This window comes from Folsomia candida, unplaced genomic scaffold (genome assembly GCF_002217175.1).
Source record: "Folsomia candida strain VU population unplaced genomic scaffold, ASM221717v1 Fcan01_Sc002, whole genome shotgun sequence".
NCBI classification, from domain to species: domain Eukaryota; kingdom Metazoa; phylum Arthropoda; class Collembola; order Entomobryomorpha; family Isotomidae; genus Folsomia; species Folsomia candida.
In genome coordinates, this window is record NW_019091194.1 from 6,495,229 (window position 1) to 6,512,331 (window position 17,103).

General features: G+C 36.6%; 3 protein-coding genes across 7 annotated transcripts; 1 reads left to right on the forward strand and 2 right to left on the reverse strand.

The window, feature by feature from the left end:
• Positions 1 to 30: 30 nt before the first annotated feature.
• On the forward strand, positions 31 to 12,597 carry LOC110842791 (sorbin and SH3 domain-containing protein 1). 3 transcript variants are annotated; one of them, XM_035847189.1, is made up of 16 exons: positions 31 to 260; positions 544 to 707; positions 800 to 902; positions 2,885 to 3,209; positions 3,276 to 3,539; positions 3,907 to 4,071; positions 7,664 to 7,983; positions 8,064 to 8,268; positions 8,494 to 8,862; positions 8,971 to 9,259; positions 9,365 to 9,615; positions 9,695 to 9,908; positions 9,999 to 10,374; positions 10,465 to 10,558; positions 10,670 to 11,120; positions 11,203 to 12,597. In XM_035847189.1, exons 2-16 carry the CDS (start codon positions 613 to 615, stop codon positions 11,369 to 11,371), a joined length of 3,690 nt encoding a protein of 1,229 aa, XP_035703082.1. In that variant the 5' UTR covers positions 31 to 260; positions 544 to 612; the 3' UTR covers positions 11,372 to 12,597. The 3 variants fall into 3 exon arrangements, with proteins under 3 accessions (XP_035703082.1, XP_021944289.1, XP_035703083.1); XM_022088597.2 differs by lacking the exon at positions 3,907 to 4,071; XM_035847190.1 differs by lacking the exons at positions 31 to 260; positions 544 to 707; positions 800 to 902 and adding an exon at positions 2,699 to 2,813.
• LOC110842792 lies at positions 12,299 to 14,700 on the reverse strand. Of its 3 annotated transcripts, XM_035847192.1 has the most exons (6): positions 14,365 to 14,699; positions 14,179 to 14,288; positions 13,735 to 14,081; positions 13,323 to 13,616; positions 12,807 to 13,244; positions 12,299 to 12,731 (listed from the first exon to the last, which is right to left on the reverse strand). In XM_035847192.1, the coding sequence occupies exons 3-6, from the start codon at positions 14,072 to 14,074 to the stop codon at positions 12,613 to 12,615; spliced, it is 1,191 nt and encodes a 396-aa protein (XP_035703085.1). In that variant the 5' UTR covers positions 14,075 to 14,081; positions 14,179 to 14,288; positions 14,365 to 14,699; the 3' UTR covers positions 12,299 to 12,612. The 3 variants fall into 3 exon arrangements, with proteins under 3 accessions (XP_035703085.1, XP_035703084.1, XP_021944292.1); XM_035847191.1 differs by having other exon boundaries at positions 13,735 to 14,288; positions 14,365 to 14,700; XM_022088600.2 differs by having other exon boundaries at positions 13,323 to 13,499; positions 13,735 to 14,700.
• A 385-nt stretch (positions 14,701 to 15,085) lies between these two features.
• On the reverse strand, positions 15,086 to 16,298 carry LOC110844326 (uncharacterized AIM2 family protein C30D10.14). The gene is made up of 3 exons (XM_022090503.2): positions 15,885 to 16,298; positions 15,513 to 15,792; positions 15,086 to 15,424 (listed from the first exon to the last, which is right to left on the reverse strand). Exons 1-3 carry the CDS (start codon positions 16,235 to 16,237, stop codon positions 15,239 to 15,241), a joined length of 819 nt encoding a protein of 272 aa, XP_021946195.1. The 5' UTR covers positions 16,238 to 16,298; the 3' UTR covers positions 15,086 to 15,238.
• Positions 16,299 to 17,103: the final 805 nt, after the last annotated feature.

Below are 17,103 nucleotides of genomic sequence, written 5' to 3' on the forward strand. Positions count from 1 at the left end.
CGACCGGAAGGTGAAAGTGGTTTCCTGATTTCACTTTATTTGTAACTTTTCAGTACGAATGACTACTTTAAAATTAGCTGTGATTTCCTATTGGTCTGATTTGTGAGATTACAATTAAGTCATAAGTTTGGACAAAATTAAGACAGGCATTCATTTAGCCTATAAGTTGAGATGTCGTTAAGTTTAAAAAGCTGATGATAATAAAAGGCTGGACAACAAACGGAACGGTTATGGCAAAGTCAAGGTCATTGTGTTTACTGGTAAATATTAACACGTTTTGTTTGACAAATTTTTGAAACTATGCAATCATCTCAATATTACACACTGTGGTCTCATCTCATATAAGTGTACAATTTTTGCTCAATTATTTTAATTAAGGGGCCGTCCATAAATTACGTAACGCAAAAGTCGCAATTTTCTAGACCCCCCCTCCCCCCCTTTAACATGTGTAACATAGGCACGATATCATTGGAGCCTTAGACCCCCCCTCCCCCCCTCTTGCGTTACGTAATTTATGGACGGCGCCTAAACTTATGTATTTAGGTTTTTCCCCTGCACACCGTATGAAGCATTTAAACAAGTCAAACTCATCATTGGGTTTGAAATAGAAGGATGGACCAAGATGAAGATGATGAAAATAGGAGAGACATCCGGGAGGTCAGCACTAGGGAGAGGGAGGTGGAGTTGGTGGGAGGACCGCCGTGGGGGTAATAGATTGAACTTGCATGAATATATGTATACGGTAAACGATTCCTCCAATTTTGATAACCTTTGTTATTGTTATTATTGCTGTGCAAAGGTTTCGCCTCGGCGCAGCAACCACGGCCACGGTCTGCAGTCCTTCAGGAGGAGAGAATGTGGATGGGACAATGTCAATTGTCGGTGCCGTAAAGATTGCACGGGTAAATTTGAGCCTTTGACCTTAATTGAATGAACCATTTCGATCGTCTCATATCTCATCTCATCAAAATGCATCATGCTGTTCTCATTCTGCTTGGTTAAACCATACGGATTGTCAGGATAGATTTTGTGTACATCTTCCTTGTCTGAGGAGCCAAGCACTTTATCAATGTCTTGTTTGACTCAAAATGAGAATATAATTATCAAACCATGTACAGATTAGGATTAGCCCACTTCATTCACGCCCTTTCTTGATACATGGTACATACTTATGCATTGTAAATAAGTTGATACTAAATACACCACCCTCTAGTGTTCGGACCGTTTCGTTTCGGATTTTAAAGGAAGCGGAAACGAAACGGTGAAATCATTTTGGTCACGGACGATCCGAAACGAAGCGGTAACGTAACATGTATTGAAATGCAAAGTGAAGAACAAGTTAATCATACATTTATGCAAAATTTGACGTAGTGCGAAAAATGTTTTTTCGCGCTGGTAAAATTAGGGTTGATAAGTGTTTATCGTCTGATACAAATTATTGAAAAAAGTTTCCTACAAGTTTGGATAAGCTAGCCTTGACATGTGTATTGTGTATGTTGATGACAAATGAAAAATTACTATCCCAATTATAAACCCGCAAACTTCCTCTAGGCAACTTACATATGTACAGAAAATATATTAAATACATTATCGCGTGGGTTCGATTTCTCCTCGGAAAACGGGGGAAAAGAATATCTAGGCAAATTCCCACGGCCCGGAAAAAACGGACCCTAAAAATGCTCGAACATTCCCAAGCTTTCAAAATTTCCGAAAAATGTTCCAAAATTCCCTACAAATTATCGAAAATTCCGGAAAACTTTCAAAATTTCGGAAAGACATCAAAAATTTTCCCCGCTTTCCCGGCAAACGCGTTTGCACCGCAAATCGAACCCACGCATTATCGTACCGATTCGTACCTAATATTTGTAAGACGATAATAACACAAAATATGCATACAAAATATTTTCCTTCACAAACATATTTTTACAACAAATTCCAAAATTGTAATTTTAACCATTCCGTGGCGTTTCCAAAATTTGAGAAGTGAAACTGGAAACGAGACCGAAACACGTTTCCGTTTCTAATCGGAAAAGGTCCGATCACTACCACCCTCGCACCAAAATAACAAGCTACATACTACAAGTTGATATTATCTTGTGCGTATTTAAACCTGTTCTAGTTTGTTTTGTCATCTACACCTATGTATGCATGTACTTTATATAAGTAGACTAGTTTCCTGTGAGTTCACTTGCTTTCATCGCCGCAGCAACACCGAGTTGGCTTGATGGTCGGACTTACCTTGAAGTCGAAAGAGAATTTGTTTAGTTTGGTGTGATAATGATAATGTAATGATGGAATGTGTAATTAACATGCAAATGATCTCTTCCTCACCGCCGCCCCGGCATGTTGTATATACAAGCAACGAGCTACAGACAGAGACAATTGAATGTCCACTCCATTTATGGAGGATGCAGGAAAACGCTATTAGTTTCCCAGTTATTTAGCTAAACCCATTTCTGATGATTAGGCGATATGATATCCTATCCAAACTAAAACGGAACCCACCAATATCGACACCATGCACCATGCGAAACTGAACTATCAAAGGTATCTGTTGACCTAACATGAACGGAATAATATCGAATTTCATTTGTACAATTTATATTAGACACGATTGCATCTGCATGCATTTCATTCAGAGCTTGTTTTGAGTTGGTTTGCTGGTTACATTAATCCAAGCGTATAATACTTGGTAGTTTACATAGTAGTTGGTGGGTGGTGTTTGTTCTATTTAAATAGTTTGTCACTTAAAAAACATCATGTTGAAATTCAGAAAAATTTTGGGGAAAAAATCGACCCCGACGTCATATGAGGTTCTATGACTGCTTTGGTTTTATTATTTTTTGAGGTTATGCAAAACTTATATCAATTTATAAATTTGCAGGTTAATCCAGAAAGTAAAGCGTCCATGGCAGGATTAAGAGATGGGGATCTTATTCTCAGTGTCAATGGGGAATTGATTGAGAATTTACAGTTACACCCATCAACAACTGCTTCTTCCTCAGTGCAAGCTCGTGGGAGCTCAGATTCTTCATCTGCACCTGCTAGTCAGAGTCCATCATCTCATGAACAACATCACAAAATTTTAAGTCAACTTCAAGGGGATCGAGTTCGTCTTTGTGTGCTGTCGAAAAAGTCAAAAAATGCTAAAAAGATCCAGAAAGCGTTGGCTAAAGGGGAATTTGACAAGCAACAGCAGAATCCCCAAGGTTTGTTTCCGACATTCGAAATGGTTGGTATAATAGTTAGCATAATATCACCATTTGCATTTTTAGGTTCTAGTTCCTATGAAAGAGGTCCGACAGCGGTACAGTGGGAGGACGGAAGAGATAATGGAAAAATGCATAGTAATACTCAAGCCAACACTGATGTACAAATAGACGCTGACAATACAAAAGAAAATGAAAGACACGAGAAAAATGTTACGATTACACCAAAGTTGATTAAAGATTCTTCAGAAAACAACAGTATTATTGTTGCTACCATTCCACGGACAAACGAGGAGGACAACGAGAGAGTGCAAAGCCAAATTGGTCAAGGTAAGATACAAAAAATACGTCACGAGACTTTTCAATTTCTGTTTAATTTACAAGCTCATAATAAATTAGTTGAAGGTTTGGTGTTAGAAAGGAAATGTTAATTTTGTCGACGTTTTGTTTATTTTAGTTGGTAAAGAAAGAGAGTAAGTACTAATTTAGAATCGTGTTTGGGGGATTTTTAGTTTTGAGTGTTTATTGCATGTGCAAAATAGTTTAGATTTTACCCCAACCAAACCAACACGGATGAAGTATGAATCTGGGGATATGCATACATATAACTTTCTGACACCCTTTTTTCTTTCCTTCCTTTTTTCTTCATACTTTACTACTATTTATTTATTTGCTCAACTACTCATTACTAAAACAGACATTCCTTCATCAGTAATGTTCATTCCAAGTGGGGAACCACCCTCCTCTAAATCATTGACATCATCATCCCCAGCTAACCTGCTCTCTGATATTATTGACGAGTTGCAACTGGCAGCTACAACCACAGCAAAATTTCTCTCTGACATGGAGGCCCATTTACAAGGTTATTCTAATAACGTTTATGATATTTACAAAAAATGCAGACGAGCAATTTGGTGGAAGACATAAAAAATCACACATTTTTCGTGAACAAAATATGATGGTTCACAAGTTCCCCTGATGCTAAGCATATTTATAGCTATGTACCTGAGACTCTCTGACTGAGGATGAGAACGAGGGCATTGCTAGCTTTTTATACTAATTCCTCTCTTTACTTTTACGCTTTATTTTGGTACTTTTAGTTACTAATTAATAAGAAGATGTGGTGTGACATTATGCCACTGACATAAACATATTTAAAAATAATTATCGTTAGTCTAGTTGGTTTGCTGTTTGTAGTAACAGACACATGACTTGAAACATAAGGGAACATTGTTAATGTTCTCGCTAACCAAAGAGTAATCTGATCCTGAGACTTGGCATTAACATTATACAATATGTCATCATCATCATGTAAGTGCATGAAATGAGCGTGTTGACTACATGAAAATGGGTCATTCGCGATTTCTCTCCTGTGTCCTAGCTAGTGTTCTTATCCTTGTCAGTAGATTGAAATTGCAGGTTGGCTATTAGTGCTTATGCATATACAACTGCTTCTGCTGTTCCTGTTAGGTTTGTCGAAGTAATGATGCATGCAATTTCCTTGCTCAAGGCAAACAAGATCCAGATCGCGAATATTGTGCGGTATGACTGACTTCTGTTTCTGTGCCTGGTTTTCTGCTATCTGCATTCATCATTCTCAACAGTGTCTACCTATACCTATGCACTTGTGTTATAAAACTGCTCCAGAGATTGCCAGAATGGCGAACGCATACGTGTATATTTATGGTCTTTTATGTACATGCAGCTCTTTTGGAGCTTTGGTGGATGTTATATAAACATTGCAAAAAGATGCAGGCGAATCTTTATCCAGTTGTTGAGGGTGTCATTTATGAGATGAGGTATGAGAAACTGCTTGAGAAATTGCGAAATTTTATATTCTGCATTAGCAATGCGAAGCAGTACGCAGCAGTTCCAAAAGTAGTCCGAGTATTTAGTTTGCTTTATTTGGTGTGTGAATTTGTGACCATTTCAGCAGCGGTGTGATTGCGGATATTTAAATATTTTAACCGAAACAGACAGAGTGTACAAGTAAGCATTTTGTTTGACTGATTTTATCAAGAGTGCGGTTTCATTGATACATGTGCGACTGATTAAAGTTTGATAGAAATTGAAATGAAATTATCCAGGCTGTGTGCGCGAGGTATCAAATTAGCTAGAATAAATTTCAATATCGAGTATCAATTATACTCATGTAAATGTAGGTACAAGTATAAATTCAACACCAATGATTAATGAAGTTAACGAATTGCGAGCATGTTCACTTTTTCTATTTCTTCTATTCATAAATACAAATTGAAGTCGTCATGTTGGTTGTTTGCCTGGTAAATGACTCTGCATTTTGACTTTTAAATCTCTTTTAAACCTGCTCATCCGTATTTTTACCCTCCATGTTTTTGCACCATTACGTTTTTGAAGTGTTTTTATCTTGTCAGCAAGAATTTGGTTGTGTACCTCACATGTAAATCCCTTATAATTAACCCGGTTTTTATTTTACTTATAACCATCCCTTCTTCTTCCTATCCTATACGTTGCAGCAAAGCCAAGTACCAAATTGACATTACAGTAGAACAGAAAAACAAAAGTTAGAAAATCATCATATCATGTAACGAGGAATTGCGAGGTTTTAAGGTTTTTCCAACTTTTTGCCTTTAACCAAATCGGATGTCGAAAAGCAGAAATGCATGAAATTCATGGAATAGGTCTGTACGTGGGCACAAATATAAATACATATCTTATTCTACCCTGATTCTTGTTGTTGATTAGGTGGACAAATTTGTCAAAGGAAATAAACATGTCAAATGAGAGAAAACATGCACACACTACATCATAATAATAATGATAACTGAGGCAATTGTATTGTTATCTTATCCGGGAACGGAACGAATGGAATTCTCAAATCAATAAATATAAGGGAAGCGAATAGTATCTTACTGCTGGTCATTTTATTATGTTGCATAATATATACGTTATATATGCCTATGTATTATCACAAGTTCTCCTTCCAAAAAATTCGCAGGTCAAGTAAGGTTATTAATCAGTGTTGGAAACTAGCGAATTTTACTGCTAATTACGAGACAATCAATGTGCGCCACATCACATCATATTCATTACGCTTACACATTTGTGGAGTCCAAATCAATAAAGCCAATCCTTGAGTCAGTGAAGTAAAAAAAAAAGTGAAGATGTGTCAACTTGGTTCTTCAGTTTGGTGTTGAGTTCCCTTGCTGGCTCAGAGTCTTGCTCTTGATGCATGCAAGGTATATTGCATTTTAGTATGTAATAGCTTAGTTGGTTTTGGTTCTCGGTGGGCTTATTTTATTTTTAGCTTCTTACTGACTACTTGACTCTGCATTTCCGAAATGATTACTTGGGAGAATCAGGAAGGAAGTTGTGCATGGTGAGGCTCTGGTTATATAATAGTTGGGGGAGAGAAAAGGAAGGAAGTTACACATTCTGCAGCAAGAAAGGAAGGTATTAAACGTATTCTTCGAAAACTTCTGCAACCAACAACGAGCACAAAGTACACATCTACCAAAGATATCTCATTTCGCTGATTCAGTTTTGGTTTGATTTTATATGGAATTTCGCCAAGATCTGGCATCTTCTCTCGATATAATACTATAATATCAGGAAAATAATTACGAGTGTGCACTTTTCTTGTAGAACTCTATGCATTGTTTAGCCGACAATTTGTATATTCCTATGATTTTGCCTGAAGTGAAAAGTTTATATAGTTTTTTTTAAACAAACTCAAAGAGCTAAGGTGAGATTTTTCTTAATCCTGCCGGTATTGAGTCCTTGAGTATCAAGAATAAGATACCAATAATTTGTTGACCCTCCAAAATATTTACATTCATTTTACCAAGCAAATAATAAAAATTTGTTGGATGTGTCATATTTGATTACAAATCAAATACAAAAGTTTTATATAACCTAAACTTTGTTGGTCTCATGCTTCATCAATCACATATCGCACATTTCATCGGCATGTGTTTGCAAATATCCGGTGTAACTTTTAGAATAATTTATTGTATGTGCCTGCTGCTTCAAAATGACTCATAATACGTCTTGATCTGTTCGTCTATGTAACAGTTTGTAAAATAATACCTGAGAGAAATAATAACCAAACTAGCGCGACGGAGTTTACAGCATTCTACGTTATTAGTCTACTCAGCGTATAAGTTATTCTTATCTAAAATTTAAGCATTCAAATATTAATGATTCATGAGCGATGGTACAAAATGTGGTACTGCAATCCGTTTACTGTATTGTAAAATGCATCAAGTGTTTTATTGTTTGTTGCTGTTTTCTTTAAATTATTGTGTATGCATGCATACACAAATATAACGAGACATTTGTTGAATTTGACAGGCTTATTGTTTGCTTGTTGTATTAAGTTTAGTTTGGATTCATTTCACAATTTGTGATATTGAAAACAAACAACAGCAATACGATTTCTAAACCTGTAGTAAATTATTGTATACTTTTTACAGAAGAAGTAAACAACATGGAGTCGGGACCCCAACCCCAGGGCTTGTTGCGCCAAGTATCGACGAACAGTTCTTTAAATTCAACAACCCCAACATCTTCAATACCTCAGCCTTTTTCATCCTCCTTGCTAATAAAACAGGAGGATTTGCAACAGATGAAGAATGAACACCTGAATGGTGGTACTAGCATTGGTGGTGTCGATAATGAAGAAATTTTGCCAGTATGGAGTCCACCTGGAGTTCCACCAAGCCCAAAATTAGGGAAAAAGTTTCGTCCTGTGACCTTTAATGCCAATGCGATGCCTTCGTCTCCGGTGCTTGTTGTAAGACAAATCTGAACATAATGTCAATTTAATGTGTTCAGCTAAATATGTTCAAATAAATATATATTAATTCTTTTTAGAATCAAAATGGAATTTTTAATTCACAATCTCCTGGAGGAGTGGTTTTGTCCCCACCGTCCCTGTCAGTGTCCAATAGTTTTAGTAGTAAAAACATAAGCAATTCTCAATCCAGCACGACGACCACAACTGGAGGTAGTAACAGTGCTACTAGTAATCTCCCTCGATACCAGAATCCCACAATGGTGCTTCTCCAAAAAGCTAGAGGTTTGTCAAGACTTTTTTGTCACATTTTGCTTGCTCCTTTATTTACAAAGTAATGTACATATGGGCATTTTCTTTGGAATTATCAATTTGCTCCTGATAAGCATTATCTTGGTGTACAGCTATATCTGTATGCATTTTTTTACCATCAGGCCAGGGGAAATGTTAATCTCAATCACCAGTGAATTATGATAGCACGTTATCAATTGATTTTTTTTGTACTTCCAGAAGGCCATCTGCCAAAAGGAGCGGCCTATCTACAAACTCAACCACCCTCACCTTCTGCAGCTACTATAGAACCTCGAATCTCATCCAGCATAAATTTCAACTTAAGCCAGCCTGCCCAAAATAGTAACATGTCTACCACATCTTCCGGCTTCAACTCATTTCCACCACCTCCTCCACCAGTTAAAAATCGGCCCTTTAAATCTGCCAGTTCTGCTGAGATTATCGACATACCCACGACATCAAAATCTACCTTAAATGGCGAGAAAGAGCAACGGGACTGGTACAAAAAAATGTACGAGTCGCTCCATGTTGAAAAAAAGCCTACAACCATTGCAAAATGTACCTATCCGGCAGGGAGGATAAAACGAGGTACGCATTCAAAATTTATCTTATACCAAAAATTGCATTTATAGTGGTACTCTCATCAGGATTTAATGACGATTAAGAGAACAAGAGAACATTATTGTCCTAACCTAGATCCACCCGCAAAGAGTTTTTGGGCTAAACGGACCCACTCAAATGGAACCATGTCAGAACCGGAAGATAATTTTGAGCATCCTGACGAAGAAGAATATGATTTCAACAAGTTTGGGAACAAGGTTCTATCTCCTGGCAGTGGGAGTGGCAGACAAGCTCCACCCGGTGCCATAAGATTTTACAATCCTGGTAGGATTGAAGATCTTAACCCTACAGGAGGAACGTGCACATCGGCAGCCAGAAAACAGAGGTATCATCGCCAAATGCAACCGGATTTAAAGAGACACTGGTAATAAAAATAACTTATACTGCTAACTATGTTCGAGCCTAGAAATGCAATGCATTCATTGTTGGATACTAGTAACTGTATTTGTTCTCGTTTTCTTTCTTGTAGGGCATTATCATCACCAAAATCTTCTGGTTATGAGAGCGACTCGAACTATATTATGCGGAAACGAACAGAAACTGATTCAGTAAGTGGGGTAAGAACTCCAGACCTACCTCCGCTCAGTCCTGCAGAACAAAAACACATGTATGCAGAAATTCAGAAAGGCGGCGAGGTGCCACTCCAAGGTTTACGTAAATTTGTGCCTGGTCCTGGACCACGTGATCCAATGTTTGATGATCAAGATGGATTTAGAACGGGTAAGCAAGCAGTGCAGATATATACAAACTGTCGTAATGTCAAGCCGGCCATAATTGAAATTAAAACGAATGTTTGTAGCTTCGCCATCCCAAAATATTCGATACTCAGAATCGACCGTAAACATTCACTATCGATTACCTGTCCGGATTGAGGAAAAAGAGTATGTCGGGGAGGAAGAACTTAGGAAAAGACAGCAACAAGCAATGAGAGCGTTCTATGAGGAACAACGGAAGCAAAAATATATGAAAGAAATTGAAGACATGGAGAGGAGAAGGCATTCTGACAATTTTGTGTAAAAACCTAAGTTATTTTCCTTATGAATTATATGTCCCGTACGAGTGCCGATGTTGATATTCTTGTCTTTGTTGTTACGATATTTTAGGCCTTCCCAAAAGTCACCAATCCCTCTAAATCGATATGAAGATGGAAATGTAATTGATGGCCTAGTTGATAATACTCCACCACGTCCCGGAAGTGGAGGATTATGGCAGAGAATGACCCCTGAGCCAATGACCCCATCCTCCGTAAAGAACAGCGGTAGCGGAACACCACTAGCAATTGCTAGAGCGAAATTCGATTTTATCGCTCAAAGTCCTCGTGAATTGCAACTAGTCAAAGGAGATCTGGTTCTTATCCGACGAAAAATTGATGGTAATTGGTACGAAGGAGAATTGCGACAACAAACAAAAAATAGCTATTTCTATCCGAATGGTGCGGGTACTAGTGCATTGGGAATATTTCCTTGTACTTATGTGGAAGTACGTCACTTTTTACAACCTTATATTCGCATTTTAATATTCAATAGTTTTATAGCCAGCATAACTATACGGTCTGCATTTGTCATGCAGATTCTACCTGATGACCCACTTTCCCCTGCAACTCATGCCAAATACTCGCCCCTTAATTCCAGCAAGCCTCATGATTCTGAAGGATTGGCCCGTGGTAAGAACTATTACGTAGTAATATTTGTCGTCTGATGGTGCAATTCACAAAAGATGAAAACCAGTGAAATTGTAATTATTTTGTAAGCAAAAATTCTTACCCTATTTGCAGTACTATTCAATTTTCGCCCATCGCACTCTTTCGAGTTGGATTTAGTCAAGGGAGAGGCAGTAATTTTAAGCAGGAGAGTGGACAAAAATTGGTTCGAAGGAAGGAAACAGAAAACTCCTCAAAAAACTGGAATATTTCCAGTTTCATACGTTGACGTAGTAAAAGAAATTAGCTCTTCTACTAGAAGCAGATCACCAGCGGTTAAAAAACCTATAGGACAACCAGTGGCTCATAGCTTAAGCTATGGAACTGATATGGTGGACGATTTTTCCTTAAAGAAACATCACTACAAACCGAACGAATTTGTGCTGCAGGACGACTCTGATTATGGCGAAGTATTTAGTCCGACTCCGAATAAGAATGATCGAAATGCGAGAAACCGAAGAAGAATGAACCAGAGATTGGAGCTTATTACTATTGACACCAGATTAAATAATGATCAACCTTTCAGGTTTGTTGATCAATTTTTCTATTATGCCATGCATCCCTTCCTATGCAAATGTGTATATGTGTGTTATTTTTATTAATTATAGATACCGATCGATTTATAACTATAAGCCAGTTCATCCGGACGAATTAGAGATACGTGAAGGTGATATTATCGAAGTTCTGGAGAAATGCGACGATGGGTGGTACGTGGGCTCCAACGAAAGAACAGGTGTCTTTGGAACCTTCCCTGGCAATTATGTTGAAAGAATTTAAATTATAGTTATTACTGTTGATTGAAATTAAGTTTTACATGATTTTTGCATGATAAACTGGAACAAAGACAGCTAGAATATAGCATAACTTGTAGATCTACCACCATATGTACTATTTAATTACTCACCACTATTTACAACAAGTCAGGAACATTATTATTATAACTTCAGTTGTAAGCATAATAATAGCCTATAGTGTAATCGGTCTATTAATGTACTTGTACTATCTATCTATATAGTAGTCCACACTAAATACTGATTTACCAAACTGTTGAAATTGTTCCTAAACTTTTATAGTTACATTATTTAGTAGGAAGGAAGGACTGTATTATAAATTATGAAGAAGTTCTTCTCCTTGTTACCCAACCATACAAATGTTTAAACTATCCAACTAATTAACCGTAATGCGACCTTAGTGAAATGAAAAGTGAGATATGCTATTATAATTACCTCAGCTTGATACATATATGTTAGGACTTCTGTATGACAAATTGAAACAAAGACAGCTAGAATATAGCCACTGTACTTATTACTCACTATTACTGCAAGTCGTGAGCATTTTAAGTACCCCAGCTTAACATTTAAATATGTAACGAAACGGATGTAACAAAGGCTGCTAACTATTGCCTTATTGTAATTTTAACTGCAAAATGTGTGCATCGTACAGTGGAATACTGCGATATTAATACGTATAAATAGACATGTAAACATAATGGTTTATTGAGCAAGAGTTTGAATTTGAATGGAAATGTGCTTAAACGATTTCAAAAACTCTGTAAAGTCCCTACCTGATTCTTATCTCGATCCAGGGCTACTTGGAAATGTTATTTGAAATACTTATTTGAAACGGGTTTTATGTACTTGTATAGCGGTTAGATTTCCATGCAGGCATGTCGTTTACTTAATTTGTCTTTGACCTAATGATCTGTATGAGTTTACTTTTATTTTATTATTATTTAGCATACATAGTTTATTCTATGAATTCAGTATTTATTAATTAATGTCAATTGAAACTGGAACTGGATATCTACTTGACGTGTGTACAAGCCTAAAGTCATACCGAAACTATAAGTACTTACAAATGAATTTTCAATTCTCATTTACATTACATTGTGCTTTTAAGAAATATGCAATTAAATACTTCGTTATTGTTAAATACCATTATACTATTTATGAAGCAACAAAAGTAATAAAGAAGCACTATGCAATATAAAAAGTGTAAAATAACTTAGAAATCTATCTTTAAACGTCCAGGAACTTTTCTTCGATTTCCGGATTCAAAATGGGACAGAAAATTGCTCCTTTGCTTTTCAAATTTTCTGCAATTGCAGCATCCACACTAGAGAAACTCATTTCATTTCCTGAAATACAAAGCAAAACCATGCAGTTTATTTATCATCGCATACGAAAAAATTCCTTGGTTAAAAAACCCTTACCCAAAACGGCCATCGAGTCCCCACAGTTCGTGGTTGCTACGATTAATCCTTTGTCCGGCATTGGCTTTAAGGCATCGTCATGACTAAAGCTAAAGCTGACGTCGTACTTTTCTTTGATTGTCTCAAGTTTCGCTTTACATTCCTCATCAATTTGATAAAATGGAAATTCTAGATGTTTTATCTGTCCCAAAACCTTGCTTCCATACGTTGAGAATAAGATTTCTAGTCCCATCACAACTCCTTTCAGAATATTTTTATTTGTTTCTCTTGAAAAACTTCCAGCAAAGAATCCAGTGCCATATTTCAAAAATTTAAAGGCAACTCGTTCCCCATTTCTTGACGCCATTTCAGCTACAGCCAAACCAGCGAGTACAACATCGCTAGCTACGAACTTTTGATAGGCATACACGTCAAAGAGAGATGAAACATTCCCGAAACCTGGTGCATAAATATATAGAATTAAGGGAACTTAAATTAATATGATGAAATTATACAATAAATGAAAATTTTTCACACTTTGGGTTGAAATATATCTATCCGCATGATCAGCTTTTGCTTCATCGTACGATTTTCTCTTCTCTCCGACGACATGCTCAAATATGAAGTCGTCGAGTAGTCCAACTGTATCTGGACTTTGTTTTTGGAAAAGTAGGACCAGCCTTCCGGTGTTGTATTTCCTTTGGAATTGAAGACCTGCGAGATCACAAATGTAAATTGGTCGAGGGGCTTTCATTTTTACTCTGCTTGACCCATAGCCTCCGTAATGTGTCGCAACATCTCGGCCAACAATTATTGATTGACGAACAAGGTCTACGATTACACATTTGTAATAATGTGGATTAGACATGATTAGCATTTAGGTGAGAACAAACTCACAGCCTTTGCATATTATGTGTACGTAGTTTAGCTAATTCTAGGTCGTATGTACCTTTCATAGCTAGCAGAATTAGCATATCTTCAAGTCCTCCTTCAGCGTAAAGAGTCTTGTTGATAGTACCGGAAACGTTTTGTTCTTCATTCCTAGAAATTTTTTGCACTGTTGCTAAGCTCATTTTGGGCCCAACAGTGAATTCATCTAAGGGCTTGTCCCCCCTTCTTGGCTCAAATACGGCAAATTTTGTATTTCCCAAAGCCAGGGAAAGTTTCTCAAGACCTTCTTTTATCCATGACGGTGCGTAAATAGCAACATTTCTGTACGAATGTGTACCAACATCTTTGGCTTTTTGGTCGTGCCGGAGATATATTTTACATGCATTCGAGAACGCCATTATAGTGCTAGATAATATAGGATCCATTTACATGTTGATTTTAGCAAATCGATACATCTGTACATAGTATGCAGCTATACCATTAATATGGTAGAGAAATTTACCTGGTATAAATCTCCCTTACATTACATATTACAAGCCAAGCACACAATCTTGTAATTTCTTACAGTTGACAGTATGACGTCGAAGGAAGTTGTGAAACTTTGTGAATCTTCTAATAAAATAGTAGGACTACGCACATTTATACAATTTAATTGACTGACATGCATTAAAATAAGATGTCAAGGTACCGCACTAAGTGAAACAAAGTGGGTGTGGCTCGCCAATTTTTTTATGAGCATGTTCCAAGCACGGCAGAGCTCGGAATACGCAAAAATATCACCAGAATTGTGCTCGGGGAATTTTGAGCGATAATTTGGTCATATTTCGCTTAGTGTACCGACTGCAGATAGATGTCTATGTCACAGGCCAGGTTGTACTATGTACTGATCCTGAGTGAGTATGTATTGAGATTATTTGAATTTGAGTATATATCGTTCCGATATTAATTAATATTGCACAATTGTATTATAGTTTAATATTTCTATTTCACCAGCTGAAAGTACAACACTATAAGAAATGTGGTAAGGTTTGGTTAGATACCAGCTATGTATATATGATGCAGTTATATCATAATGCTTGGATGAGACCGATTCATGACTCATGAATCATGAAGAAAGTAGAAATTTTGCTAAGTAATTGCAATTGCATGCGTAGATAGGCACTTACATATATAAATATAAAAATTACAAATGCAAATATGTGAGTATATGTAAATGTACATATGCAAATATATAATTTATAACATATTTGGTACACGTCAAACAAATCTGTCTTTACCACTTTCTACTTTATATATACAATGAAAGCTGAAACTGAGTATTTTAATTTTTTTCACACTATTCTTGAAGAAAACATGAATGCAATTTCGAAAGCTTGAAAAAATAAAATAAATTTAACAAGTTAGCCAGGTCACTTTATTGAAAATACAAAAAATTTCCATTTTATTTTTAATTAAATATTACATGGATTTATTTATTTCGTAAAAATTATAATTTTAATTGTTCATATATAATTTGTTAAAGCTGTTTGGAATAACCTAAATAGTAGATTCCGGTGCATGCCTCATTGGTTTTGAAGGTTTCTTACAAAGAAATTTCCCAATATATCAATTGTTTGTTCAACACGTTGGAAAACTAAGGGGTTACTAAAATTTCCCATTGAGGTGGCAAATCCGTGACACATGTCCGTGTACCGCCGATGCCCAGAATTATCTCCAAATTTCATCTTCAGTACATCATAGAACGGAGTCTGTAAATTCATAAGGAACACTGCACTTAAAAATCTTTCTCACGATGCTTCACTTTCTTAACGACAATAAATCTCGTTCATTTATTACCATGTCAGGATCGTCCAAACATGGGAACAAGTACATGGGAGCTTGAACGTCTTGAGCCATTTCGTTAGTTACCGACGACGGATGAACCAAACCTGCCGCTTTTATTGGCAATTGACTTGCCGCAAGTGTCGAAATTTTACCTCCCCAACAAAATCCAAATATCCCAACTTGGTCAATACCAAAGGTTGAATTATAAAATCCTAGAATGTTTTGAACATCATACTGGACAATTGTGTCCCAATTTGCCACCCTTTCTTGCCAAGCTGCATAATCTTCAGGGCTGAACATATAACATATCAAGAGTAAAATACACTATGCGCATTTAAAGAAATATGTATATCTACATGTAATAATAATATATTATTCACTTACATTGGAGGCCAGAGGGTGTGGTCCCATGGTTCGCCTCGATAAAAGTCTGGCACTACAATTCGAAAACCGTAAGTTTCAGCCATCAAGTCGGCAAACAATCGAGTGTTTGCTGTATCTCCAAAAATGTCATAAACTGCAATTAGCAGTCGTCGGGGTGTCATATCCGGGGTTTCGTAAATTGATAAGTTTCCCAGTTGGTACACTCGACCCTTATGAGTATAATCGATTTCTTGCTTTAAAATTGGACATTGTTCTTGTCGACCTGTTTGGTAAGCAGGATTATGGCAGTTGACGAAAATGAAGAGTGTTACACAGAGTAAAAACGACGGCAATATAATATTTTGGAGACCCATGGTGAAGCAGCTTCAAGAGAGTGGGGTTTGAAATTAGACTGCTATAAAATTGGATTTGCAGTCGCACCTTTAAATATTTCACCTCAATTAGCTTTTAAAAATTTTGCATTAATTTGTCAGGATAAGGAGTGATTGATTAATATTAATCCATCTCTTGACGATATATGTATGTGCATACTGATATATATATCAATGCATATGGGTGATAGTATTATTAAACTTATTAAAGTGATTTATCGAAAATGGGTAATTCCCAAACTAGACTTCGAATTGGTTCAGATTTATGCATATCGTATTTCATTGCATTGTGCTATGCTGGAAATTCCACAAATCTCGCGAGACGATAAGTCGATTGTAGGCTTTGGAGATTTAGGCCAACATTTTTATTGATTTAACACGTGTGATTAAAGTTGGGTACGTATATGAAACAGTTAAATAAATGACTAACAAGGGAACCTACCAAGGTGTCAAACGAGTTATTTAAGGGTTGACACCTGTGCCAAAACGTGCACTATGCTAGTTTTCAGTAAAGTGAAGCAATTTTCGTGCAAAATTTACCATTCATCAATTTGTGACGTTATTGACAAGCGTATGACAATGGATCACATTTAATGACAAGTTTGTGTAGGGTTCGGCACTTCAGTCTTACATAATAATACTCCTCATCGCTTATTTAATGGTACACATACGAATACTGGGTACGGAAATCCATTTCTACGAGACGCTCACAATTTTCCTTTCTAAAGAACGTCCGGGAATGAATGGGAATGCGCGCTCTAGCGAGTATATTGACAAATCAATAAACCCGCGAACTATAATAATTTAAATTTCTGAAAGCCCACTTCATTAGGGTCAATTTGGTATAT

Bases quoted from the DNA above. Each gene is read 5' to 3' on its own strand.
- LOC110842791 (XM_035847189.1), top strand. From the start codon at position 613: ATGGACCAAGATGAAGATGATGAAAATAGGAGAGACATCCGGGAGGTC. The intron at 7,984-8,063 runs GTAAGACAAATC...AATTCTTTTTAG, and splicing joins CTTCGTCTCCGGTGCTTGTT to AATCAAAATGGAATTTTTAA. The intron at 8,863-8,970 runs GTACGCATTCAA...GTCCTAACCTAG, and splicing joins GGCAGGGAGGATAAAACGAG to ATCCACCCGCAAAGAGTTTT.
- LOC110842792 (XM_035847191.1), bottom strand. From the start codon at position 14,101: ATGGATCCTATATTATCTAGCACTATAATGGCGTTCTCGAATGCATGT. The intron at 13,245-13,322 runs GTGTGAAAAATT...TTTATGCACCAG, and splicing joins TAGATATATTTCAACCCAAA to GTTTCGGGAATGTTTCATCT. The intron at 12,732-12,806 runs GTAAGGGTTTTT...TTTGTATTTCAG, and splicing joins GGACTCGATGGCCGTTTTGG to GAAATGAAATGAGTTTCTCT.
- LOC110844326 (XM_022090503.2), bottom strand. From the start codon at position 16,237: ATGGGTCTCCAAAATATTATATTGCCGTCGTTTTTACTCTGTGTAACA. The intron at 15,793-15,884 runs GTAAGTGAATAA...TTATATGTTCAG, and splicing joins CACACCCTCTGGCCTCCAAT to CCCTGAAGATTATGCAGCTT. The intron at 15,425-15,512 runs GTAATAAATGAA...ATGAATTTACAG, and splicing joins GTTTGGACGATCCTGACATG to ACTCCGTTCTATGATGTACT.